The sequence below is a fragment of the Pelophylax lessonae genome, assembly GCF_965119305.1.
Source record: "Pelophylax lessonae genome assembly, chromosome: 8".
NCBI classification, from domain to species: Eukaryota; Metazoa; Chordata; class Amphibia; order Anura; family Ranidae; genus Pelophylax; species Pelophylax lessonae.
The window spans coordinates 283809123-283835800 of NC_138775.1; the positions used below are offsets into that span (position 1 = coordinate 283809123).

General features: G+C 45.8%; 1 protein-coding gene across 1 annotated transcript in view; it reads right to left on the bottom strand.

Annotated features, from left to right (window-relative positions):
* FGGY (FGGY carbohydrate kinase domain containing) overlaps window positions 1-26678 on the bottom strand; it is a 433297-nt gene that overhangs the window by 211472 nt on the left and 195147 nt on the right. The window contains exon 7 of the mRNA XM_082264806.1: window positions 7772-7900. Within this exon, the coding sequence (XP_082120932.1) occupies window positions 7772-7900 (129 nt within the window). The remainder of the gene's footprint in view (window positions 1-7771; window positions 7901-26678) is intronic.

Sequence of the window (26678 nt, forward strand, 5' to 3'; positions counted from 1 at the left end):
AGACCACCAGAGTGAATACAGAGGGTTCACCACAAGATGTAAACCATTGGTGAGCCTCAAATACAGGAAGGCCAGATTAGAGTTTGCCTAACAACATCTAAAAAAGCCTTCACAGTTCTGGAACAACATCCTATGGACAGATGAGACCAAGATCAACTTGTACCAGAGTGATGGGAAGAGAAGAGTATGGAGAAGGAAAGGAACTGCTCATGATCCAAAGCATACCACCTCATCAGTGAAGCATGGTGGTGGTAGTGTCATGGCGTGGGCATGTATGGCTGCCAATGGAACTGTTTCTCTTATATTTATTGATGATGTGACTGCTGACAAAAGCAGCAGGATGAATTCTGAAGTGTTTTGGGCAATATTATCTGCTCATATTCAGCCAAATGCTTCAGAACTCATTGGATGGCGCTTCACAGTGCAGATGGACAATGACCCGAAGCATACTGCGAAAGCCATCAAAGAGTTTTTTAAGGGAAAGAAGTGGAATGTTATGCAATGGCCAAGTCAATCACCTGACCTGAATCTGATTGAGCATGCATTTCACTTGCTGAAGACAAAACTGAAGGGAAAATGCCCCAAGAACAAGCAGGAACTGAAGACAGTTGCAGTAGAGGCCTGGCAGAGCATCACCAGGGATGAAACCCAGCGTCTGGTGATGTCTATGCGTTCCAGACTTCAGGCTGTAATTGACTGCAAAGGATTTGCAACCAAGTATTAAAAAGTGAAAGTTTGATTTATGATTGTTAGTCTGTCCCATTACTTTTGGTCCCTTAAAAAGTGGGAGGCACATATACAAACTGTTGTAATTCCTACACCGTTCACCTGATCTAGATGTAAATACCCTCAAATTAAAGCTGAAAGTCTGCAGTTAAATCACATCATGTTTGTTTCATTTCAAATCCATTGTGGTGGTGTATAGAGCCAAAAAGATTAGAATTGCGTCGATGTCCCAATATTTATGGACCTGACTGTATATATACAGTATATATATATATATATATACACAAATACATATACACAGTGTATATATATAGATATAGATATATATATATATATATATATATATACACACACACACAGTATCTCACAAAAAGTGAGTATCCCCCTTTACATTTTTGTAGATATTTTAACATATCTTTTCATGTGACAACACTGAAGAAATGACACTTTGCTACAATGTAAAGTAGTGAGTGTACAGCTTGTATAACAGTGTAAATTTGCTGTCCCCCCAAAATAACTCAACACAATTAATGTCTAAACCGCTGGCAACAAAAGTGAGTACACCCTTTAGTGAAAATGTCCAAATTGGGCCCAATAAGCCATTTTCCCTCCCCAGTGTCATGTGTCTTGTTAGTGTTACAAGGTCTCATGTGTTATTGGGGAGCAGGTGTGTTAAATTTGGTGTTATCGCTCTTACTCTCTCATACTGGTCACTGGAAGTTCAACATGGCACCTCATGGCGAAGACCTCTCAGATGATCTGAGAAAAAAGAATTGTTGCTCGAAATAAAGATGGCCTAGGCTATAAGAAGATTACTAAGACCCTGAAACTGAGCTGCAGCACAGTGGTCAAGACCATACAGTGGTTTAACAGGACAGGTTCCACTCAGAACAGGCCTCGCCAAAGAAGTTGAGTGCACATGCTCAGCGTCATATCCAGAGGTTGTCTTTGGGACATAGACGTATGAGTGCTGCTGACACTGGAGAGCTGCAGTTCATTGAGGGAACCATGAATGCCAACATGTACTGTGACATACTGAAGCAGAGCATGATCCCCTCCCTTCAGAGACTGGGTCACAGGGCAGTATTCCAACATGATAACGATCCCAAACACACCTCCAAGATGACCACTTCCTTGCTAAAGCAGCTGAGGGCAAAGGTGATGGACTGGCCAAGCATGTCTCCAGACCTAAACCCTATTGAGCATCTGTGGGGCATCCTCAACCAGAAGGTGGAGGAGTGCAAGGCCTCTAACATCCACCAGCTCTGTGATGTCATCATGGAGGAGTGAAAGAGGACTCCAGTGGCAACCTGTGAAACTCTGGTGAACTCCATGCCCAAGAGGGTTAAGGCAGTGCTGGAAAATAATGGTGGCCACACAAAATATTGACACTTTGGGCCCAATTTGGACATTGTCACTTAGGGGTGTACTCACTTTTGTTGCCAGCGGTTTTGATATTAATGGCTGTGTGTTGAGTTATTTTGAGGGGACAGCAAATTTACACTGTTATACAAGCTGTACACTCACTACTTTACATTGTAACAAAGTGTAATTTCTTCAATGTTGTCACATAAAAAGATATAATAAAATATTTACAAAAATGTGAGGGGTGTACTCACTTTTGTGAGATACTGTGTATATATATATATATATATATATATATACACACACACACACACACACACAAGCGTCTACAAGGGACTCCCTTCAGCAGGGTTACAAGGGACCCCCTTTATCAGGGCTACAAAAGAATTCCCCTTATCAGGGCTACAAGAGTCCGCCTTCATCAGGACTACAAGAGTCCCCCAATATCAGGGCTACAAGGGATCCACTTTTTTAGGGCTACAAGGAACCCTCTTCATCAGGACTACAAGGAACCCTCTTTTTTGGGGCTACGAAGGGACTCCCTTTATCATGGCTACAAGGGACCCCTTTCATCAGGGCTAGAAGGGGACGACAAGGGACGTCTCTTTATCAGAGCTATAAAATACATAAAACAACTTAGTCTATAGAATATTCACAAATCAATGTTCACAGGAAGAAGAACAAAATACCAAACTAATGTAATATTTTAAAATGTAAAACTATTAAACTTGTATGGTATCTTCTCCCTGTTAACATTGATTTGTGGTCATATTAATAGTCATTGACTATATTTCTTATTATATGTGTTTTGTAGCCCTAACGAAGGAGGTTCTTTGTAGCCTCTGAAAAGTGTTGGTTGTTTCTTTTCAATGCAAATAAAACTTATCCAGGACATCTGCCGATGGAATTAAACTTTCTTCCCCCAAACCCCCCCCCCCCACAATTCCAGCTCTGTGATGGGAAGCCTGAGTGACTGGGAGCTCTGTGATGGGGGGGGGGGGGTGCGTGACTAGGGAGCTCTGTAATGGGGAGCCTGAGTGACTGGGAAGCTCTGTGATGGGGTGGGTGACTGAGTGACTGGGAGGCTCTGTGATGGGATGACTGAGTGTCTAATAGCTCTGTGATGGGGGGTCTGAGTGACTAGGAGCTCTGTGATGGGGGCGGGGGGCTGAGTAACTGGGGAGCTCTGTGATGGGGGGCCTAAATGACTGGGGAGCTCTGTGATGGGGGCCTGAAGGACTGTGGAGCTCTGTGATGGTGGGCCTGAGTGACTGGGAGCTCGGTGAGGGGGGGGGGGGTCTAAGTGACTGGGAACTCTGTGATGGGAGGCCTGAGTGACTGGGAGCTCTGTGATGGGGGGGGTCTAAGTGACTAGGGAGCTCTGTAATGGGGGGGCCTGAGTGACTTGGAGACTCTGTGATGGGAGGCCTGAGTGACTGGGAGCTCTGTGATGGGGGGCCTGAGTGACTGGGAGCTCTGTGATGGGGGGTCTAAGTGACTGGTGAGCTTTGTGATAGGGGTACTGAGTGACTAGGAGACTCTGTGTAAGGAGGCCTGATTGACTGGGAGCTCTGTGATGGGGGGCCTGAGTGACTGGGAGCTCTGTGATGGGGGGTCTGAGTGACTGGGAGCTCTGTGATGGGGGGTCTGAGTGTCTGGGGAGCTCAGTAATGGGGGCCTGAGTGACTAGGAACTCTATGATGGGGGGTCTAAGTGACTGGGGATCTTTGTGATGGGGGACTGAGTGACTGGGGGGGCTCTGTAATGGTAAACCTCAGTGACTGGGAGCTCTGTAATGGGGGGGGGGGTCTAAGTGCTCGGGGGCTCTGTGATGGGGGGGGGGCAGCCTGAGTCACTGGGAGCTCTGTGATGGGGGGTCTAAGTGACTGGGGGCTCTGTGATGGGGGGCAGCCTGAGTCACTGGGAGCTCTGTGATGGGGGGGGTCTAAGTGACTGGGGGCTCTGTGATGGGGGGCCTGAGTGACTGAGAGCTCTGTGATGGGGGGGGTCTAAGTGACTGGGGAGCTCTGTGATGAGGGACCTGAGTGACTGGGAGACTCTGTGATGGGAGGCCTGAGTGACTGGGAGCCCTGTGATGGGGGGGGGGGCTGAGTGACTGGGAGCCTCAATGATGGGGGGGCCTGAGTGAAGGGGAACTCTGTGATGGGAGCCTGAGTGACTGGGAAGCTCTGTGATGGGGGGCCTGATTGACTGGGAGACTCCATGATGGGGGGGGGCCTGAGTAACTCGGGGGATCCATGATGGGGCCTGAGTGGCACGGGGGGCTCCGTGATGGGGGGCCTGAGTGACTGGAAGGCTCTGTGATGGGGGGCCTGGGTGACTAAGAGGCTCTGTGATGGGGAGCCTGAGTAGGCCTGGTAGGCTTGAGTAACTGTGAGACTCCATGATGGGTGGCCTGAGTTATGGGGGGGGGGGCTCTGTGATAGGGGGCCTGAGTGACTGGGGAACTCTGCGATAGGGGGTCTGAGTGACTAGGAAGCTCCGTGATAAGGGGCATGAGTGACTGGGGGATTCTGTGATGGGTGTCCTGAGTGACTGGGGAGATCTGTGATAGGGGGCCTAAATGACTTGGAAACTCTGTGATTGGGGGGGGGGGGTCTGAGTGACTGCTGGAGGGGGCTCTGATTTTGAAGTGATTCAGGGACTCTGTTACATTGTTACATAAGTAGTGGGGTTGAAAAAAAGACAATAGTCTGTATAGTTCAACCAATTAGAAAAAAGATGTTGAAAACCCCAATAAACACAATCCTATGTGATGGGGGACTTATATATGGGGGCCTCTGATGTATAGAAGTGACTCTGATGTGATGGGGGGACTCAAGTGTAACCGGGAGCGGACTACAATTATTTGACACTGCAGACTTATTCTTTGCTCTCTCAGACTGTCTCTGTGCTCCCCTAGTGTTGGTCTCAAATTTCATGCATCATATTCCTGAGACTGGAAGAATAGCATTGTGGGAACTGTAGTACTCTGGAAGTATATTACTGCACTGCTGAACTATGTATGAACTACACCTCCCAGCAGGCCATTTGCTCCATGGGAGAATTGTGGGGGAGATTATAAAGGGATATGCTGACCAGGCCCGCGCTATTTTGCTTCTCGGGATCCATTGTGTGTGCACCAGTCTGCCTCAGAGAGAGAAAGGACTGGGGCCTACTGCAGACTCAGCCTAGGTGGAACGGATGACACTCGCTACATCGCGGACATCCCTGCAGCATCGCTGATGGAGTCGGCGGGACTCACTGAAACACCAGAGCACAGCCATCTCAGTGTCTCATGGTGTTGAGAATTGCCTTTGCCTGTTCTTCCAGAATTTTTAAGAGGGACATCAGGATTGGTGAGAGAGCACCTGCTCAGAGTCCAGTTATCAGTTGCTACAGTTTCTCTTGATTGAACACTGAACACAGACACTCTACACTTGGATCAGTTAGTGGATCATCATTAATCAGAACCAGCTATCCTGCATTGCCTGTTTTACACTGTGCTACACTGGGGAATCATTTGTTCTTTGAGCTCCAACTGCCGGTGAAGATAATAGCAAGGCCCTGCATTCTGAACATTTCTATCTTATTACTTTTAAACGGGACACGCAACTGGTATCTAGATTACCTCATCTCTTATTGGGATAGAGGTTCTATAGGCCGGCCTGGGGTTCCCCTTTAGCATGAGTATTTCGTATAGCAATTTATGAGAGATGCATTCACTTACTGTAAAGTACTGTGTATATTTGGTGTGTTTACTTGTTGCTATAACTGGTTATTTAACTGTTCTCTAGTGTTATTTCAGCTGAGCCTTGGCTGTTTACCCAGGGTCTAGTTGATTAATAACTGCTTTAAGCCTTCTTTTTGAGTAAAGCTAAGGAGTTAAAACCAATCTGCATTGTGTCAGTGTCATGTCTGAACCTAGAGTGTCAGGAGGGCTAGACGGTTCACAGGGTCAAAGCTGCACAGAAGAACATACAACTACAGGGAATCTCCAAGGGGGCAGTGCTACACAAGTATAAGGGGACCCTCAGATGAATAGGGATGACTGTGATGTAATGTAGTGCTCTCTTGTATAGGGGGCCTCAAATGAGATGGGGGCTTCTGACATGATGGGGTACCTCTGATGTGAAAGGGGGGGGGGGGGCTCTGATGTATAGGAGTGACTCATGTATAGGGGGACCCTCAGATGTATAAGGGTGACTGTGATTTGATGTAGGGATTTCATGTATAGGGGGCCTCAAATGAGATGGGGACCTCTGATGTGAAGGGGGAGCCTCTGATGTATAGGAGTGACTCCTGTATAGGGGGATCCTCAGATGTATATGGGTGACTGTGATGTAATGTAGGGCTCTCATGTATAGGGGGGCCTCAAATGAGATGGGGGCCTCTGACGTGATGGGGGAACTCTGTTGTGAAGGGGGGGCCTCTGATGTATAGGAGTGACTCATGTATAGGGGGACCCTCAGACGAATCTGGATGGCTGTGATGTAACGTAGGGCTCTCATGTATAGGGGGCCTCAAATGAGATGGGGCTTCTGACGTGATGGGGGGACTTCTGATGTGAAGGGGGAGCCTCTGATCTATAGGAGTGACTCATGTATAGGGGGACCCTCAGATGTATAGGGGTGACTGTGTTGCATTGTAGGGCTCTCATGTATAGGGGGGGGGGCTCTGACATGATGGGGGGACCTCTGATGTGAAGGGGGGGCCTATGATGTATAGGATTGACTCATGTATAGGGGGACCCTCAGATGAATCTGGATGACTGTGATGTTATGTAGGGCTCTCATGTATAGGGGGCCTCAAATGAGATGGGGGGCCTCTGACGTGATGGGGGAACCTCTGATGTGAAGGGGGGGGCCTCTGATGTATAGGATTGACTCATTTATAGGGGGACCCTCAGATGTATAGGGGTGACTGTGATTTTATGTAGGGCTCTCATGTATAGGGGGGCCTCAAATGAGATGGGGGCCTCTGACGTGATGGGGGACCTATGATGTGAAGGGGGGGGCCTCTGTATAGGAGTGACTCATGTATAGGGGGACCCTCAGATGTATATGGGTGACTGTGATTTTATGTAGGGCTCTCATGCATAGGGGGGCCTCTGACATGATGGGGGGGACCTCTGATGTGAAGAGGGGGCCTACGATGTATAGGATGGACTCCCGTATAGGGGGACCCTCAGATGTACAGGGGTGACTGTGATTTGATGTAGGGCTCTCATGTATTGGGGGGCCTCAAATGAGATGGGAGCCTCTGACATGATGGGGGGACCTCTGATGTGAAGGGGGGCCTCTGATGTATAGGAGTGACTCATGTATAGAGGGACCCTCAGATGTATAGGGGTGACTGTGATGTGATGTAGGGCTCTCATGTATAAAGGGGCCTATGACGTGAAGGAGGGGCTTCTAATAAGAAGTTAATTTCATCAAAGCCTTTGTGTACATTGTCCCAGGCTCCAATTTCCCATTGTTAAGTAACAAAAGCACCCCACAAAGCAAGGCAGTGTGTTACCGCACATTACGCTGCATTGCAGCACACCAGTGCATGTTACGCAGGTTGCTGCTTGTTGCGGTAGGGCTCTCGCTAATGCACCAGGACAATGTGAAGGGACCCTTACATAGCATTGGTTTACCACTTTTTTAAGTAATTTATCTTTCACGTACAGACTTACCGAGCCCGCCAGCATGAGCGTCTATTAGCGCAGCGGCCACTGCGATCCCCTGCGGAAGGCCCAGCTCACTGGCAGCCTCCGATGTAAGCTTGTTCCCGACACAAACTCCTGGAGACACGACCTGGTTTCCTGGGCAGACGGAGGAAAAATAATTAGACTTCACGCTGATAAAAGAGAAATAAAACAGACTTTCCCTGCTAGGAGGCGGCGATGGGCGCTCCAACGCTCGCCGATACATGCCGCTTCGGGGATTTAGGAAAACTAAAAAAATACGGATTGTATCGGGTCAAGATATTCAGGGAAACTAAACAGGCTTAACAGGTTTTTATTAATAAAAATTCACCACCAATCTGAATGATTTCCAGGTATTGATAAGGACTTGGAAATTATACATTTTTCCAATCATGCCGATCTGAGCGGATTGCTTTGACATCACTTCTAGTTTAGGGTGGATGTAAACAATTTTATTTATTTATTCATTTATTTTTTCTGGAAAGCATCAGATCAATTTTTTTTTTCTTTTTTTAATCTGTTGCTTTCAATGGTAGAGGAGAGATGTGGGGTCTTCTAGACCCCAGATTTCTCCACAAAAATGTCCTGTCATGCTTTATTGTTATGACAAGGGATGTTTACATTTCTTGTGATAGCAATAAAACAATTTTAACCACTTGCCTCCCAAGCTAATTCTGACACTTCTCTCCTACATGGAAAAATCATCATTTTTTGCCAGAAAATTATTAAGGACCCCCAAACATTGGATACATTTTTTTAAGCAGAGACCCTGAGGAATAAAATGTCGGTTGTTGCAACTTCTTATGTCATGCGGTGTTTGCGCAGCAATTTTTTAAACGCAATTTTTTTGGAAAACAAAATCACTTTCATGAATTTAAAAAAAAAAAAAAACACTAAAGTTAACCCGATTTTTTTTTTGTATAATGTAAAAGATGATGCTACGCCAAGTAAATAGATACCTAACTTGTCATGTTTAAAATTGCGCACACTCATGGAATGGCGCCAACCTTCGGTACTTAAAAGCGACGCTTTAAAATTTTTTTACAGGTTAACAGTTTACAGTTACAGAGAAGGTCTAGAGCAGGAATGGGCAAACTACGGCCCGGGGGACCTTTGAATCCGGCCCGCGGAGCGCTAGCTAATTTATTAATTTATTCACCTCACTTTCTAGCAGTGGCGGCCGGTGCATGGGTTTTATTTATTTTTTTTTAAAATCACCTGATTAGAGCCAGAGGCTCTAATAGGCTTCAGCAAAGGGTGGACCCGGGGCGCAGAGCAGTGCGCCCCGAGCCCACCCATTGTGTGACAATAGCGAATGAAAATTCACTATTGTCACATGGATTCTCCTCCTGGCCAATCAGGAAGCGGGTCTAATACCCGCTTCCTGATTGGCCGCAAGGCAAACCCCATGCTATTGGCCGAGGAGGAGGCGGGAGGACTCGATGAGACACTGGGGGACTGAGGAGAAGCCGCCACTGCCGCTGCAGGTACATGCACTGGTCTCGGGGGGGGGGGGCACATTGCATTGAAGGGGGCACGCACGCTGGTCTCTGCATTGAAGGGGGCACGCATGCTGGTCTCTGCATTGAAAGGGGCACGCACGCTGGTCTCTGCATTGCAGGGGGCACGCACGCTGGTCTCTGCATTGCAGGGGGCACGCACGCTGGTCTCTGCTTTAAAGGGGGCACGCACGCTGGTCTCTGCATTAAAGGGGGCACGCACGCTGGTCTCTGCATTAAAGGGGGCATGCACGCTGGTCTCTGCATTGAAGGGGAAATGCAGGCTGGTCTCTGCATTGAAAGGGGGCACCCACGATGGTCTCTGCATTGAAAGGGGGCCGCACGATGGTCTGTGCATTGAAGGGGGCATGCACGCTGGTCTCTGCATTGAAAGGGGGCATGCACGCTGGTCTCTGCATTGAAAGGGGCATGCTGGTCTCTGCATTGAAAGGGGGAACGCACGCCAACAAGGCCCAGGCCTAGAGCGGCACTTTGCAGGGGGGCAGCAAAAAAGCCACCCCCCCACCTGAGACTCTATTGGCCACTGGTTGCTAGAGCCGCCTTTCTCACCCCACACTCTCTCACCCCCCTCTCTCTCTCACTCACCCCCTCCTCTCTTTCTCCCCCCTCTCTTTCTCTCTCTCTCTCATCCCTCCTCTCTTTCTCCCTCACTCTCACCTCTCTCTTTCTCTCTCATCCCCCCTCTCTCTCTCTCATTCCTCTCTCTCTCATCCCCCTCTTTCGTCCCCCCTCTCTCTCGCTCTCTCATCCCCCCCACGCTCTCTCTTATCCCCCCTCTCTCTTTCTCATCCCCCCCTCTCTCACATCCCCCTCACTCTCTCTCTCACCCCCCCTCTTTCTCTCTCCTTGATCCCCCCTCTCTCTCACCCTTCTCTCTTTCAGCCCCCTCACCCCCGCTCTCTCTCCCTTCCTCACCCCTCTCTTACTCCCCCTCACCCACCCCCCTCTCTCTCTCTCTCTCTCTCCCACCCCCTCTCACTCCCCTCTCGTGAGATCTCAGGGGTTCATGCTGGGACTTGTAGTCCTTCAATTTTGGAGTGGAGCAAATTTACATAGGAGGGGCGCGCAATTTTAGTCTTGCCTAGGGCAGCACAAAACCAAAATACACCACTGGGTGTAGCAGCAGTGTAACATTGTGTAGTAGTGGTGTAGTAGTGATGTAGTAGAAGGGTAGCAGAGGTGTAGTAGTGGTGTGATAAGGGTGTAGTAGTGTTGTAAAAGTAGTATAATAGAGGTGTAGTTGTGGTGTAATAGGAGTGTAGTAGCAGTGTAATAGTGATGTAGTTGAAGCATAGAAGAAGTGTAGTAATGGTGTAGAAGCAATGTAGTAGAAGTGTATCAGGGGTCTAATAGTAGTGTAGTAGGGGTGTAAGAGGGTTGTAGCAGCAGTGTAATATGGTGCAGTAGTGGTGTAATAGTGATGTAGTAGAAGCGTAGCAGATGTGTAGTAGTGGTGTGATAAGGGTGTAGTAGTGTTGTAAAAGCAATATAATAGAGGTGCAGTTGTGGTGTAATAGGAGTGTAGTAGCAGTGTAATAGTGATGTAGTTGAAGCATAGCAGGGGTGTAGTAGTGGTGTATTAGCAGTGTAGAAGCAATGTAGTAGAAGTGTATCAGGGGTGTAATAGCGGTGTAGTAGCAGTGTAATAGGTGTGTAGTAGGAATGTAGTAGTGATGTAGTAGAAGTGTATCAGGGCTGTAGTTGCGGTGTAGTAGTGGTGCCTACTACAGTGATTTCCGGCTTCTAGAGGGACCCCACGGTATGGTATATACAAAGTTACATTGCTCCAAGCTGAAACAATGTAACTATGAGAAAATATCCATACCTGGAATTCTTGAGGAAGAGGACTAGGATGGGTGCAATGAGCTAGGCTACCCCTCAGGAGCCCATCTGTGCCCTTAAATCCTACTGCACCCCATTAAACTACTTTAATTTTGTCTTTGCCATTGACTCCAATTCTTTTCCCCAAAATGGACTAAAATTTTCCCCAATATCTCTGGGAAATAAACCCTCAGAATTGGTCTGATCCGTAATCAGAGCGCTGTGTAAGGATAGCCGTGTGTGATGAGAGGAGAAGAGAGGGGATGGAGTCGGATGATCCCGGGAGGAACGGAGCGGAGCTGGTAATACTGGAATAATCCTTCCTTCCCCATGAAAAACAAATGACATTTTAACACTCAGCATATTATTTGATGTAGCCGGATGATGAATGGCTGGCGGTGTAACTGGAGGGTCACGCTGTCTCAGCCAGTTGGGAACCAGATGTTTTAACATAAATCATGTGCACACAGTTCAGATTCTATACAGTTCAGCTGTTTACAAGGGACATAAGGATATGTACTAATTTAACCTGACTGCGGGAGCCCCTCGGGGCCTTGCGGGACGGCCAAATCCACAGTCCTAGGCTGGTGATGGCTGCAGCTGTCATATCTGAAGGCTGTGGATCTGGATTTAAAGGGAACGTCGGTTAATTTTTACAGGTATACTTCACTTAAATCTGAAGTTAAATCTGGCTTCCCTGGTCCACCCCCCCCCCCCCCTAATTTATGTGTGTCCAGCAGCGATCACCGCAGGCTGTGCGGACAGCCGAGAATACCTACGGCTACCAGCAACCTGATATTAGGCCTCATGCACATTGGACGTTTGACCATCTCTACTAGATGCCCTTCCTCCTGGCATTAGAGTTTTGGCAGGAAAGAAACGTTTGACACTTGTAAATGCATGTAACGCAGATAGACGCATCGAGTGCTTGGGCGTTAATTTAGTTAATTGGCCAGAATAATAATTTAATGCTGCAATGTGTACTTATCCAAATGGCCTCCATGTTTGCTTGAAGGTGGATGGGAAAGGGGCCATAAAAATGCGGATCAACTGTCTGGGTGATTGCTTATAACAGTGATTATCACTGTTATAATCAACCATTTATCCTGAATGAAATCAATTCTTTCAGTGTTTACTATTGTGATTAGCTATGATTGGCCACAGCTAATAACATGGTACAGATGGGCTGTGATTGGTCCTCTCTGTACCATGTGATCACTGTGACCAATCATAGAGATCAACACAATAGAACACAATGAATGGTTTGATGTCAGGGTGCCAGGAAACCAGACCACACGAAGATGTAAGTAAAATAAAGCAGTTTATTAGAGCAACAACAATAAACGCACAGCAAGAGTGAGGAGCGAAATCAGGAACAGCCAGGGTCAAGTCCAGAGCAGGTAGTTATCCAAGCCGGGATTGAGTCTAGAAGCAGGTAGTCATCCAAGCCGGGGTCAAGTCCAGAGCGGGTAGTCATTCAAGCCGGGATTGAGTCTAGAAGCAGGTAGTCATCCAATTCGGGGTCGAGTCCAGAGGCGGGTAGTCTACCGATGCTGGATCATCTGCCCATGCGGGGTTGTCTGTCAATGCAGCATCGAGACCCAGGAAAGTCATCCGCCAAGCCAGGTCAAGCACGGAGGAACACGGAGAACAGATGACTACTAGCAGTGATGCACCTTGGAGCACAAACACAAGGGCAAAGGACTGCAAGCCAACAGGTGATATATATATATATATATAGTGAGGTGTGCAACATCATCACCAAGTGACGCCCAAGGCAAGTGATGATGCAAACAGTTTATAAAAGACAGCAGGCTGCACATGTCCAAGATAGCTGCCAAAAAGAAGGCAAGAAGATCTTGACACATGAATGGAAGCCATCCATTGTGTACAATTGTCATGTGATCTGCTGTGATTGGTCGCAGTAATCACATGGTACCGGAAAGGGGGCCGGTACATTGATTTGTCATCTTCTGTGTCCTGTGGACACAGCGGATGACAGATCGTGGCGCATCGCGGCTTGTGGGATAATGGGGAGAATGTAATATGACGTCCAGCTGGATCTAGAGTGGCCCTGCGCGGCCCTCATTTGACTATAGACCGGGTGGGAGCTGGTTAAAAATAATTTAATTTGGACAAAATACTAAACAGTAAATGGCAGCCAATGGAAAAAAAATGACTGACCTGCGGCATTTGGGCCATTGCTGTGATTGTTTACTTGATGGAGAAGGCAGCTGCCCTCTCAGGTCTCTCTCAACATCTACCAAACCTTGGAAAAAGCCAGAGCATGTTGCTCTGAATAGAGACACTGCTTGGCGGCAGCTTTGGCAAAAAATAACTACTGTTTTAGGGGATCTAGACACAAGGTCAGAAGGTTTTCATTAGACACAATTTCATATGGTTGGATCTGGAAGGGATACAATTTTGGTTTTATGTTTCAAGTTTGTTTACTTTGGACAAGTTGCCGAAATTATTAAATGCTGCAAGTGTTGTAACTGATACTAAACACCATAAAGCTGGTTGTGGCCAGTAAGAACGTACCTGCTGTGCTCACTTCTTGTATGAAAAAACTTCACTAAAAGCAATCTACCCCATCTCTGGATTGAATGTGATCTAAAGCCCATCTCTGGACACAACAAAACCCTTCTCCCATCCGTCCCACCCAACCCCTTCTCCCATCCATCCCACCCAACCACAGAATTGTTTCGGATGTGGAGAGTGGTAATCCAATGCTGCAGTATGTGGCAGTGCAGACTGGTCCACTCTTCAAGACTTTATAATGCAGTGCAATCTTCTGGAGCCTGAGAGGACACCAGCACTGGACACCTAATAGGAATTGTCCACATCACCAAGGTAGCAACATAGACACCCCAAAGAAAGGTCCTCCTAAGCAGTGAAGAAGAAAGAAGGCCCAGAACTGTGTGTGTCAGATGGGAACTGATTTAGGGAAGTTAAAGGGGCTTTGAGATCTAGCCAGACCTTTTAATATTTTTTTATATTTAGTAGGGATCGGGTTAGGACCCCTCTCAGGTGTTTGGGAACCCATACTGAAACCATATCACAGGTCGTTAATGGGGAAAATGCCCTTTACATTGGTGGCCAGAGGGTAGAAATGTTCCTTACATTGGTGGTCAGTGGGAAGAATGATCCTTACATTGGAGGTCAGTGGGAAGAATGTTCCCTACATTGGTGGTCAGTGGGTAGAATGTTCCCTACATTGGTGGTCAGTGGGTAGAATGTTCCTTACATTGGTGCTCAGTGGGAAGAATATTCCTTACATTGGTGTTCAGTGGGAAGAATGCTCTTTACATTGGTGGTCATTGGGAAGAATGCTCCTTACATTGGTGGTCAGTGGGTAGAATCTTCCTTACATTGGTGCTCAGTGGGAAAAATGCTCTTTCCACTGTAGGTCAGTGGGAAGAATGGTCCTTACATTGGTGTTCAGTGGAAAGAATGGTCCTTACATTGGTGTTCAGTGGGAAGAATGCTCCTTACATTGGAGGTCAGTGGGAAGAATGGTCCTTACATTGGTGGTCAGCAGTGTTAATTTTGTCGACTAAAACCGACTAAAACGTTTTCGTCGACTAAATTAACACAATTTTAGTCGACTAAAATACGACTAAAACTAAAATGGCATTTTAGTCAAAAGACTATAACAAAAAGTAAATCGAAATTTGCTGCCAAAATTAACACTGGTGCATGCTCAAAGCTTAATACCATAAATAATAACATATTAGATTTTTCACTCCAGGACCAGCAGTAGTATATAATGAGTTTGGAAATTGTAGAGAAATGCTTAAATAATGCATTACAAATTACAATTGAACTACACCCATTCGATTATAGATGACTAAAATGAGTTTTAGTCGACCAAAATGTAGGACGTTTTCGTTGACTAAAATGTACTGGAGTTTTAGTCGACTAAATACGACTAAAACTAAAACACTTGCAGAAGACTAAAATGGGACTAAAACTATAATGCCATTTTAGTCTTAAGACTAAGACTAAAACTAAATTGAAATTTGCTGCCAAAATTAACACTGGTGGTCAGTGGGTAGAATCTTCCTTACATTGGTGCTCAGTGGGAAAAATGCTCTTTCCACTGGAGGTCAGTGGGAAGAATGGTCCTTACATTGGTGATCAGTGTAAAAAAAATGCCCCCTTTACATTGGTGGTCAGACTGCAGACAGCTACAGAGACAGAGATCACTGGTGTCACGCTGATGGCTTTACCACATGGCAACATAAAATCAAAGGTCAATCAGCCACAGCTCAAGGAACCCCTAACAATCTTTAGAGGAACCCTAGAGTTCATGTGAACCCTGGTTGAGAATAACTGATCTATATACATATAAATAAGGACATTAAAAATATTAATTGTAACTTTCACATGAAGATGCCTCTGATTCAACATAAACAAGTATACTGTCAGGATTCTGTATATGCCCCAAAGGAACTACAGCCGTTCAAAGGATATAGATTAAATACCCCTGCGGGATTACAGCTGTTTTTTTACTCATCATGCTTCATGCTGTTCTTATGCATTATTATGTGCATTTATTCTGTGCAAATATTTGTGTTTTCCTGATTAATATTACAGTTGTGCGAATACAGTTGGCTATTTTTTACCTTGTATGAGCCATTCACCAGTTCATGTACCTCTGTTGACAATGCACACTTGAAGTGAAGATTACGATTAATGCTCCTTGGTGGCATTAATATAAGGACATCCTTGTTGCATTCTTAACAGTTACTTTGTGAACTGCTGAAATTCCTTTAAGATGCACACAAGAAGAACCTGATAGTGGGAGAAAAGCCATACATCTACTTGATATTTACCCTACATGGAGCATTCATCATACAGGCCTCTGTAGATGATATACTATAGTTGATACTGCAGTTTGGCAGTGAAGATTATCCTTAATGCTCTTTAATGGCATTGATATAAGAACTTCTCATTTATCTTGTGAACGGCTGAAATTCCTTTAGGGGATATACAAGATAGTGACAGCATCTTTACTTGTTTAAGTTGAGCCAGAGGCATCTTCATGTAAAAGTTATTATAACTATTTTTGATGTCCTTCTGTACAGTATATGGATCTTGACCAGCATTTCTCAACCTTTTTAATCCAGAAAAACCCTTGGAAGTAATTTTTACTTCTCAGGGAAACCCTGCTAAAATGAATTCATCAGGAGACAGTGGGAGTCATGCTTCCTTACAGTACCACCCTTACAGACAGCTAAAATGGTTTTTGGTGTCCTGGTAATGGCTCTGCTAAGTGACGGTAAACTATGTAGGCACCATCAAATGGGCGGTCAATCAGCCACATCAACCATCAAATGGGCAGCCAGCCAGTCCCATCAATCATGAAATAGATGGTCAATAAAGCACAACAACCATCAAATGGGTGGCCAACCAATGCTACATCTCCATGATCTGGTGGACGCTTGGAGGGAAAACAACCCCTCTACCAGAGACTACACACATTTCTCACATGCACATGGCACATATTCCCTAATTGCTCACATTTTCACTGTTGTCATATATAACGTCGGTTAAAAACCTGTCGGTTTCTTGGTCAGACCATTCTCCGGTACAGTTATCCTTGTCTGACCTATGGACGAAACCCCGGCCCTCTCCTTGGCACCTCAATAAGTCCATACTTAATGATCCGATTGTTGCCAAGAAAATAGAGTTGGAGTTGCAAGCGTTCTTTCGGGAAAATCTTGGGATACCTCCCCAACTACTAATTGGTAACTGATCCAGGTGGCAGCAGGGATGAAGCGTAACCACGAATGCATAATAAAGCAACAGGAGGGCGAACTCCAAACCCTTTTAAAAGAACAGCGGGAATCCCCACGGGTTGACATCTGACATAGAATTGACACGGCTAGAGTAGCACTAAACGTGAGTCTCACCACACAGGCAGAAAAAGTAATACAGGTCCAAAATCGGTCCAATACATACATAGAGGGATAAAGGAACAAATCTAGTGCTCTCCGTATGATAAATAAATCCAGGTATTTATTAAAGTTGCACTTTCATGAGTGAATGATAAAATCAGCATAAAAGATTCAGTATCAAACAATCCAGCATGCTAGTCTTGAGAGGATATGATGTCAGGCATGCAGGCTCCGCCCCCTATATGCATTACGTCTGCCCATAAGCATTGACTTCCTCGGTATGGGCAGACGTAACGCGTATAGGGGGCGGAGCCTGCATGCCTGACATCATATCCTCTCAAGACTAGCATCCTGGATTGTTTGATACCGAATATTTTATGCTGATTTTATCATTCACTCATGTAAGTGCAACTTTAATAAATACCTGAATTTATTTATCATACGGAGAGCACTAGATTCGTTCCTTTATCTCTCTATGTATGTATTGGGCCGATTTTGGATCTGAGCAATCTTCCATATATCCATTGATGTTACCATCTCGGGCATACCCCATTAGAGGGAACAAGCTGTTTTAGACCCTTGGTGATGCGGGGGTCTAAATGTGAGGTGAGAGGCCACATTTATTGGTGAAGGGTTGGTGAGCACAGTCACTGTGGTGTCAAGCACTGAAGATTTTTTCACTGATTTCTGTGGACTCTTTATTTTTCACCTGGAAGCACTTCTTACCACTTTGTATTTAAGTGTTATTATAGATTTGGCGCAACACTGTTTTGGGTTTTTCTATATTTTCATTGTGTAGTGTGAACACAGTTAGTGGATGCTGCCAATTATTAACTTTAATATTGATTTAATTTTAACACAATAATACATTATATATATATATATTTTTGCATTTATATATTTGAGGGCACTATTTGTTTATCACTTCTCATATTTTTTGCACATTTTATATGCTGCACCATTGTTTTGCGCTGATATTTTCACTTTGTTTTAGAAAAAGTTATACGCTGGAAGCATCACAAATTCTACACAATGGGAGATAAGCCTACCATTTTGTTAGCACGTAAATTGGTCCCACATGTCTACTCATCGACTTTACCTAAACCAAGACTGGCAAATAGTCATCCAACCCAGAACCCTGAACAGATCGTAAAATAATTTTATAATTTCTATTCTACTTTCTATATGCTAAAACTGAGGCGTTCCAGCAGGAGATGGCGCAGGCATTTTTTCATGGTCTTCCCTTGCCTTCTCTGACACAAGCTCATATAGAGCTTATGGATAAAGAATTTTTCAGATTCAGAGGTAATCTGGCCATTAAAAATGTACATCCTTCTAAGGTACCAGGTCCGGATGGTTTCACAGGCAATTACTATAAGAAATACCATGACATTTTGACTCCGCACCTTTGCTCTTTTTTTAACTAAATTAGGCACGGGCCAATCTTCCAGCACATGAAAATGCGGCTTACGTACATGTAATACCAAAACCACAAAAAGACCATAGGGACTGCCCGAACTATCGACCCATTTCTCTGCTAAACATATACCTTCAAAATATTGTCCAAAACTCATTCCTTGGACAGTATATTCGTCCTGACCCAGCGGGATTTGTTCTGACTCACCAGGCTTCCAATCAAACTAGGAGAGTGATAGAGTTTATCACAGTCATTCATTCCAATTGGGACACTAAGGGACCTCGAAGGGACATTCTGCTATCCTTAAATGTCCATAAAGCCTTCAACACACTGTCTTGGGACTATCTGTTCCATGTTTTATCTCATTTCGGCTTTGGACCGCGATTCCTGTCGACACTACAAAGGAACTTGGCAGGGATGTCCTCTATCCCCACTGTTGTTTGTCCTGGCTCTAGAACCGCTTGCTATCAAAATTCGAAACTGCATTGATGTTAAGAGTATTGAGTGCGGAGATAGGGAATACAAGTGTGCCCTTTTTGCAGATGACATCATGTTGTTTATCTCTTTCCCCATTACCTCTCTACCGAACCTATATACCATACTTCAACCTTTCTCAATAATTTCCGGTCTCAAAGTCAACCATAATTAAGTCCCAGGCGCTAAACAGATCATTACTGGAAAACCCTCAAGAAGTCCTATAAATTCCATTGGCAATCTGAGGCTATTCCATATCTGGGGATAAATATCACGCCTTTCTTTGCACACCCTCTACTCCAGAAATTATCCCATCCTTTATAAACGCCTTGCAGCCGATATGGCTAGATGGCAACACCAATTGGCAGAATACACTCCCAGAAGATGAATATCCTTCCGAGGATACTATACTTGTTCCGTACCCTTCCGGGGGTGACACTGCTACGATTTGACTTGGTAGCTTTCCAACAGAAAGTACTTTCCTTTATCTGGGGAGACAAGAGGCCTAGGGTGAACAAAAGCACACTATTCACCCCTAAATAAATTGGAGGTTTGGGGGTTCCAAATCTCCCTAAATACTTTTATGCGGCCCAACTGGCTCAGTTGATTAACTTCCACTCCCATCAGCCCCACCCACTAAGGATGGAGTCCTATTCATGCAAATTGGGACCAATATCCCACGTAATGTGGCCACCAGCAAAGGAATGACCACCAATTTTATGCCCCTCCCTTTCATTTTCCTTGGGAATATGGGACAGACTCTCTAAAAGCACACAAATTTAAATCTCCCCATAGCCCCCTTGGCTCCTTTGCTCCAAAATAGAGAATTCACCCCAGGCCTCTCCCTCCGGACTTTTGACTGGTGGACAAATAAGGACCTATTACGCAGACTTTTGTGATCATTAAGGCATTTTATCTAAACAGGTCTTTCAGGAGAAGTATCAGCTGCCAATATCTGAACATTTTCAGTATGTTCAGATGGTAAATTTTCTGAACTCACTGTTTCGAAAATCTGATATTGTTATATCGTCTATGGAATATTTATGCCACAAATATGACAAGACCCGGAGGTCACATCTCAGCGATTTACGGCATTTTAGCTCACACTTCTACAAAGCTAGGATACATGGTATAATGGGAGCAAGATTTCAACGAGACCCTTGAACTTGACAAATGGCATTCATTAGCTCACGCAGCCTCGAGATCCCTTATTAACACATCCATTAGTGAGGCAAACTATAAAGTGCTCTTGAGATGGTACAAGGTTCCAGTTAGGCTGGCAACCTATGTCCCGGGTTCTTCACTGCTATGCTTCCCGAGGGTGTGGTCAGGAGGGGACTATGTTCCACATTTAGTGGCAGTGACCCAAAGTGAGGCTTTTGGATTAGAGTATACAACTTTATCTTTTCCCCCATGCAAATTAACCTGATCAAATCCCCGAAACATGCCTTATTCGGTGGAGTGGTGGAGGAAGCCCCCGAGAGACCAGAGAAAACATATCAGTTATATATTTAAGTCTGCTAAAATTATCATTGCCAGGTTCTGGAGGGCGGCAGCCATTCCGTTTGATCAGCTCAAACAGAAATGATCCTGGATCATGGTAAATTAACGTTTATCTGCGATTTTAAAAGACAAATTTAAGGTGTTTGAGAGGGTTTGGGACCCATGGGTCAAAAATTTGGCTGAAGATCCTAGGACACTACCCGATTAAATTGTTTGTTGGTCTATAAGTTTGGAGTGCGAGGTCCTCCTACCTTTTCTCCCCCTCTCCCCATTTTTTTCCCCTTTCCCTCCCTTTATTTTCTCTTTCCTTCACCTTTTTTCTGGGCTTTGTAGTCCCTCTACTGGTAACTAAAATTTTTCCACTTGACAACCCTGAGAGTAGGGGATTTACATGCTGCGATTCTCACCTTCCACAAAGGGGGCCGATGGCCCTTGAGCAGGGCTTTTTTTCTCAACGAATAGGTGCAGGAACTCCACCTTTCTAAGTCACCCCATTTCTCCGCCCCAACCCACCTACAAGGACCGTTCCTTGGTTCCACCCCCTGCCCACCTCCCAGTACTTTAAAGAGAATACAGAACCAAGTATTATTTTATGATGCCAAGTAATTTGTATGGCATTTGTGAATGATAACAAGAAAAGCAGTAAAATAGATCCTCTGCAGCCAGGAACAACAAAAGAACCTCCAACAACAATATATTCCCCCCCAACAACAGCGGACCACCCGCAGCAAAATATCCCCCAGCAACAATAGACCTTTAGCAGCAAAAACGGGTCTCCCCACAGCTAGCAACAATAGACCATTCTGTCAATCCTAGATTTCTCCCAGGAACAACTGACCCCTAGTAACATAAGACCTAACCCCAGCAATAATAGACCCCCCTCCAGTAACAGACTTCCCTAGCAATAATAGACCCCCTGTGCAAAAATAAAGATCTCCTGCAGTTACAATAGATCCTCCAGCAACCAGCATCAGTAGACCCTTTAGCACACCCCAGCACCCCCTTGCATACATTCAGTGGTGGAGGTGCCGGAACGGAGTTCCCCTGCGTTCCTGCTGAAAAAAAGTCCTGCCCTTGAGCATGTAATAGGTTTACTCCAGGCTACGGCCTTGAATCTACAGCGTTTATTTCTTAACCTCCAACTCCCCGTAGACAACCCCTGTAACAGAGCGATATTTTCCCTGGACGCTGCTAAGGCCTTCGATAGCGTCGAGTGACCCTATCTTTGGGCGGTGTTGAGGCGTTTCGGAGTGGGGGACATCTTTATTAGTTGGGTTAAATTACTATATGCCAACCCAAGAACAAGATTAAGAATTAATGGGGATCTGTCGGAACCCTTCAGTTTGTTACGGGGCACTAGGCAGGGGTGTCCACTTTCGCCCCAGCTGTTTGCCATGGCCTTGGAGCCGCTGGCGGCACGTATCCGGGCCACTCCGGAGATTGTCGGCTTCCGACGGGGCCTCCAAATGGATGTTATTTCTTTGTATGCTGATGAAACCCTACTTTATTTGGGGGACACGGGGAGGTCACTGAGTGAAGGTTTACTCCAAGTTTTAATTAGTGAACACATCTCATACCATAATATCACTAGATATGAGAGACATGCATTGGCGTGGCAGATTGAGGGGTGCTTACCTTCGGCCAGGAACGCACCACGATGTGTTACGTCAACACTGGAAATACACCCTTGTTACACGAGTGAGACTAGGGGTGTTGAGGGTGCGATTCCCCAATGCCTAATCAGGATTTTGGTACACTCCTCTCACTTTTAGAATTAATAGTACCTGAATACCCTTCCCCAGGGCTTTTTTTCAGCAGGAATGCGGGGGAACGCAGTTCCGGCACCTCTATCACTGAATGTAATAGCAAAGGGTGTGCTGGAACTGCTATTGATGCTGGCTGCTGGGGGATCTATTCTTACTGATGAGAATCTGTTTTTGTTTGAAGGTCTATTGTTGCAAGTGGGGGGTATATTGTTGCTGGGGAGTTTTACCTTGCTGGTAGGGATCTACTGTTGAGGGAGAGGTCTAATATTGCTGGGTTCTGGAGGGTCTATTGATGCTGGCTGCTGGGAGATCTGTTGTTGCTGCTGGGGGATCTAATGTTGCTGGGTGTGGTATTTTGTTGTGGGTGGTCCATTGTTTCTGTGTGGGGAGGGGGGGACTATTGTTGCTGGGGTAAGGTTCATTGTTGCTGGGATGAGGTTCATTGTGGCTGGGGTGAGGTCCATTATTGCTGGGGTGAGGTTCATTGTTGCTGGGGTGAGGTCCATTGTTCCTGGGGTGAGGTCCATTGTTGCTTTGGTGAGGTCCATTGTTGCTGGGGTGAGGTTCATTGTTGCTGGGGTGAGGTCCATTGTTGCTGGGGTGAGGTCCATTGTTGCTGGGCTGAGGTTCATTGTTGCTGGGGTGAGGTTCATTGTTGCTGGGGTGAGGTTCATTGTTGATGGGGTGAGGTTCATTGTTGCTGGGGTGAGGTTCATTGTTGCTGGGGTGAGGTTCATTGTTGCTGGGGTGAGGTTCATTGTTGCTGGGCTGAGGTCCATTGTTCCTGGGGTGAGGTCCATTGTTGCTGGGCTGAGGTCCATTGTTGCTGGGGTGGGGTCCATTGTTGATGGGGTGAGGTCCATTGTTGCTGGGGTGAGGTTCATTGTTGCTTGGGTGAGGTCCATTGTTGCTGGGGTGAGGTCCATTGTTGCTGTGGTGAGGTCCATTGTTGCTGTGGTGAGGTCCATTGTTGCTGGGGTGAGGTACATTGTTGCTGGGCTGAGGTCCATTGTTCCTGGGGTGAGGTCCATTGTTGCTGGGGTGAGGTCCATTGTTGCTGGGATGAGGTCCATTGTTGCTGGGGTGAGGTACATTGTTGCTGGGGTGAGGTCCATTGTTGCTGGGGTGAGGTTCATTGTTGCTGGGGTGAGGTCCATTGTTGCTGGGGTGAGGTTCATTGTTGATGGGGTGAGGTTCATTGTTGATGGGGTGAGGTTCATTGTTGATGGGGTGAGGTTCATTGTTGCTGGGGTGAGGTTCATTGTTGCTGGGGTGAGGTTCATTGTTGCTGGGGTGAGGTCCATTGTTGCTCGGGTGAGGTTCATTGTTGCTGGGGTGAGGTTCATTGTTGCTGGGGTGAGGTTCATTGTTGCTGGGGTGAGGTCCATTGTTGCTTGGGTGAGGTACATTGTTGCTAAGGGAGTCTATTGTTGCGTGAGGGATCTATTGTTGCTGGGGTGGGGTCTATTAATGCTTGGGAGATCTATCGTTGCTGGCTGCCGGGGATCTATTTTACAGCTTTACTTGTTCTTAGACAAGAACAAATCCCATACAAATTATTTAGCACCACAAAATGATACTTGGGGAAGTACTGGGAGGTGGTTAGGGGTGGAACCAAGGGGCGGTGCTCAAGGGGAGGCGGAGACAAGGGGGACGCAGGACCGGGAGTTCCTTCACCTATTCTCTGAGAAAAAAAGCCCTGCCCTTCCCTATGTTTATGTTAGCTTTATCTCTTGTGTTCTCCACTTGTATATGTTCTGTCTAATGGAGGTTCCACTGTATTGTCAAATCATTTTCTTTTTTTTTTCTTCTTTACCTTTGGATTACTATTGACAATGTTTCTATTTTATACATTTTGTCACAATCTTTAATAAAAAGACTGAAATATAAAATACAGAGATTTTATTAAATGTTCACTGTCCCATTACTTTCAATTACTCTGTAACTTTTTTCCTGTCTAGAAGCCAAAATGAAGGATGACAATTTTTTTTTTCTCACAGTTTAAATAAAATCCTAAATCATACAATTGGCACTTTTTGTTTAATCCATTTTTTTGCTGTCAACCCCAGAACATTTCTCCCATCCTTTATTGTGAAATATTTACATCCTCTCCCACTGACCACAATAAAAAAAGAAGGCGGATTTGTTTTCCCAGAGTTCTGAGCCTATAAAACGGCCGTTTTACGCTGACTCTGTGAGAAGACGAGTCTGTTTAGTTTTGCGGCCAGGGCTATGTATTATTAGTTCGCGGTGTGGTGAGGGCTGGGGCGTAACGACGGGAGGATGCAAATGTCCTCGGACATTTCAAGAAATTCAGACGACCCAAACATAGATCTCAACTGCCTGTCTGTCTCTCCTTCGCAACTGTAATTTTTTCAGATTTGCAAAATAAAAGAGACAAGTTTTTTTTTAAAGTGCAGTGGTGCAAAAACCCAAAATGGAAAAACCATTAAGTGAACGAAAAAAAAAAAGTGAATGTGAAACACAATAAAAAGTGCACTTAACCACTTAAGCCCCGGAAGATTTTACCCCCTTCCTGACCAGGCCCTATTTTGCGATTCGACACTGCGTGACTTTAACGGACAATTGCGCGGTCGTGCGACGCTGTACCTAAATTAATTTGACGTCCTTTTTTTCCCACAAATAGAGCTTTCTTTTGGTGCTATTTGATCACCTGTGTGATTTTTTGATCATGCACTGTAAGCAAAATAAGAGCGTCAATTTTGCAAAAATAACAATATTTTTCACATTTTTTTATATGAAATTCCCAAAAAAAAATGTAAAAATCTAAATTTTTTAACATTTTAGGCCAATTTGTTTTCTGCTACATATGTTTGGTAAAAAAAAAATCGCAAAAAGCGTATTTTGATTGGTTTGCGCAAAAGTTATCCCGTTTACTAACTAAGGGAAAGATTTTGGTCATTTTTGTTTGTTTTTTAACGAGTAATGGCGGCGATCTGCAATTTGTTTTGCGGGACTGCGACATTGCGGCGGACAGATCGGACCCTTGACTGACATTTTTGGGGTTACCAGTGACATTACTACAGTAATCAGTGCTATACATATGCACTGTTACTGTAAAAATGACACTGGCAGTGAAGGGGTTAACTTTATTTGAGAAGGAGGGGTTAAGTGTGTCCCTAGGGGCATGCTTCTAACTGTGATTGGATGTGGCTTGAGGTGTAAGAACAGAGATCAACGGTCCTACATAGCAGAACCGTATGATCTCCATTCTTACACAGGGAAGAATGACAGGCGGCTTTGTTTACATTAGCCGCCTGCCTTTCTCCCTCTCCACGGAGAGATCGCGAGTGACCGGCAGACATTGGGTCCGCCGGTCTCTTGCGCAGACTGCTTAGGGAACGAGCGGGGGCGGGAACGCGCCTCTGGCAGCGCGCGCTCGCCCCCTAGAGCCTCACAGTCGAGCGACGTAGTACTACGTCACCTTGCCTGTGAGGGGCTGACCGCCGCCGTAAATAGTCGTGCGGCCGTCGGCAAGTGGTTAAGTACGGTGGTGCAAAAACCCAAAATGGAAAAACCATTAAGTGAACAAAAAACAAAAACGTGCATGTGAAACACACACTAAAAAGTGCACTTAAAGGTGTGCTTTTAGTCCACTACCCTAAGAGGTAGGACCTCTACACTGATCCCCAGGGGCACAAGGCTCCTGACAATGACAAAGGGTTTACAATGGTCTGCCTAGCCAGAAGGCCTGGAAGACCCCGTTCTTCTAGGTCAGCCGAAGCTAACCATCGAACATCTAACCATCGAGAGACCCCTAAGGGCAAGGGAGGGAGGAACCTGAGGGCCACACATCCTCCCCTTGGCGTCAGGGCAAGCCCAAGGACTCACACCCTTCATCCAGTGAAAAACACACACAAAAGTGAAGGAGTGAAAAACAGTGGGAGAAAAATAAATAAAATAGTGGCCGTGCAATAGTGCACTGGTCGGGCCCTGAGGCCTGGAAGACAAAACCTAGCTAAAAGGCTGTGACCATGTGCTTGTTCCCACACCTGAATGTTACTAAGAGCACCCCTAGGGCGACCACTCCCAGGGGGCACAGACGCAGCAGTCTCTCTGCCTTTCCAGCCCATGGCCAGACAAGGTAGATCGCTCAAACCAGGAGGTAATAGGCTCTTCCAGCTTTCCTGCGGGAGATTACTCCCATGCCCCAGCTGCCTGTGGCCCCCTTGGTTTCTGTCCCAGCTGGTACTAACCTTCCAAGCCCCCTTCACTCCAGCAGGGATTTATAGCCAGACACTCGATCCTTGGTCAGGTCAGAATGACAGCACAGAACCCCTACTGGATTACTGATAAGAATAGATACTACAAATCATCTAAGCCAAAAGGAGGAGAAAGGAGACACGTTATGGTACAAGAGCTTGCACTCCATCCAGTTAATCTTGCTAAGGGATTTCAGTTCAGGACAATGTACAGAAATGATTGTGTTACGGCTATGGAGGTGGCGCCCACACTCCTCCAGACTGGCAT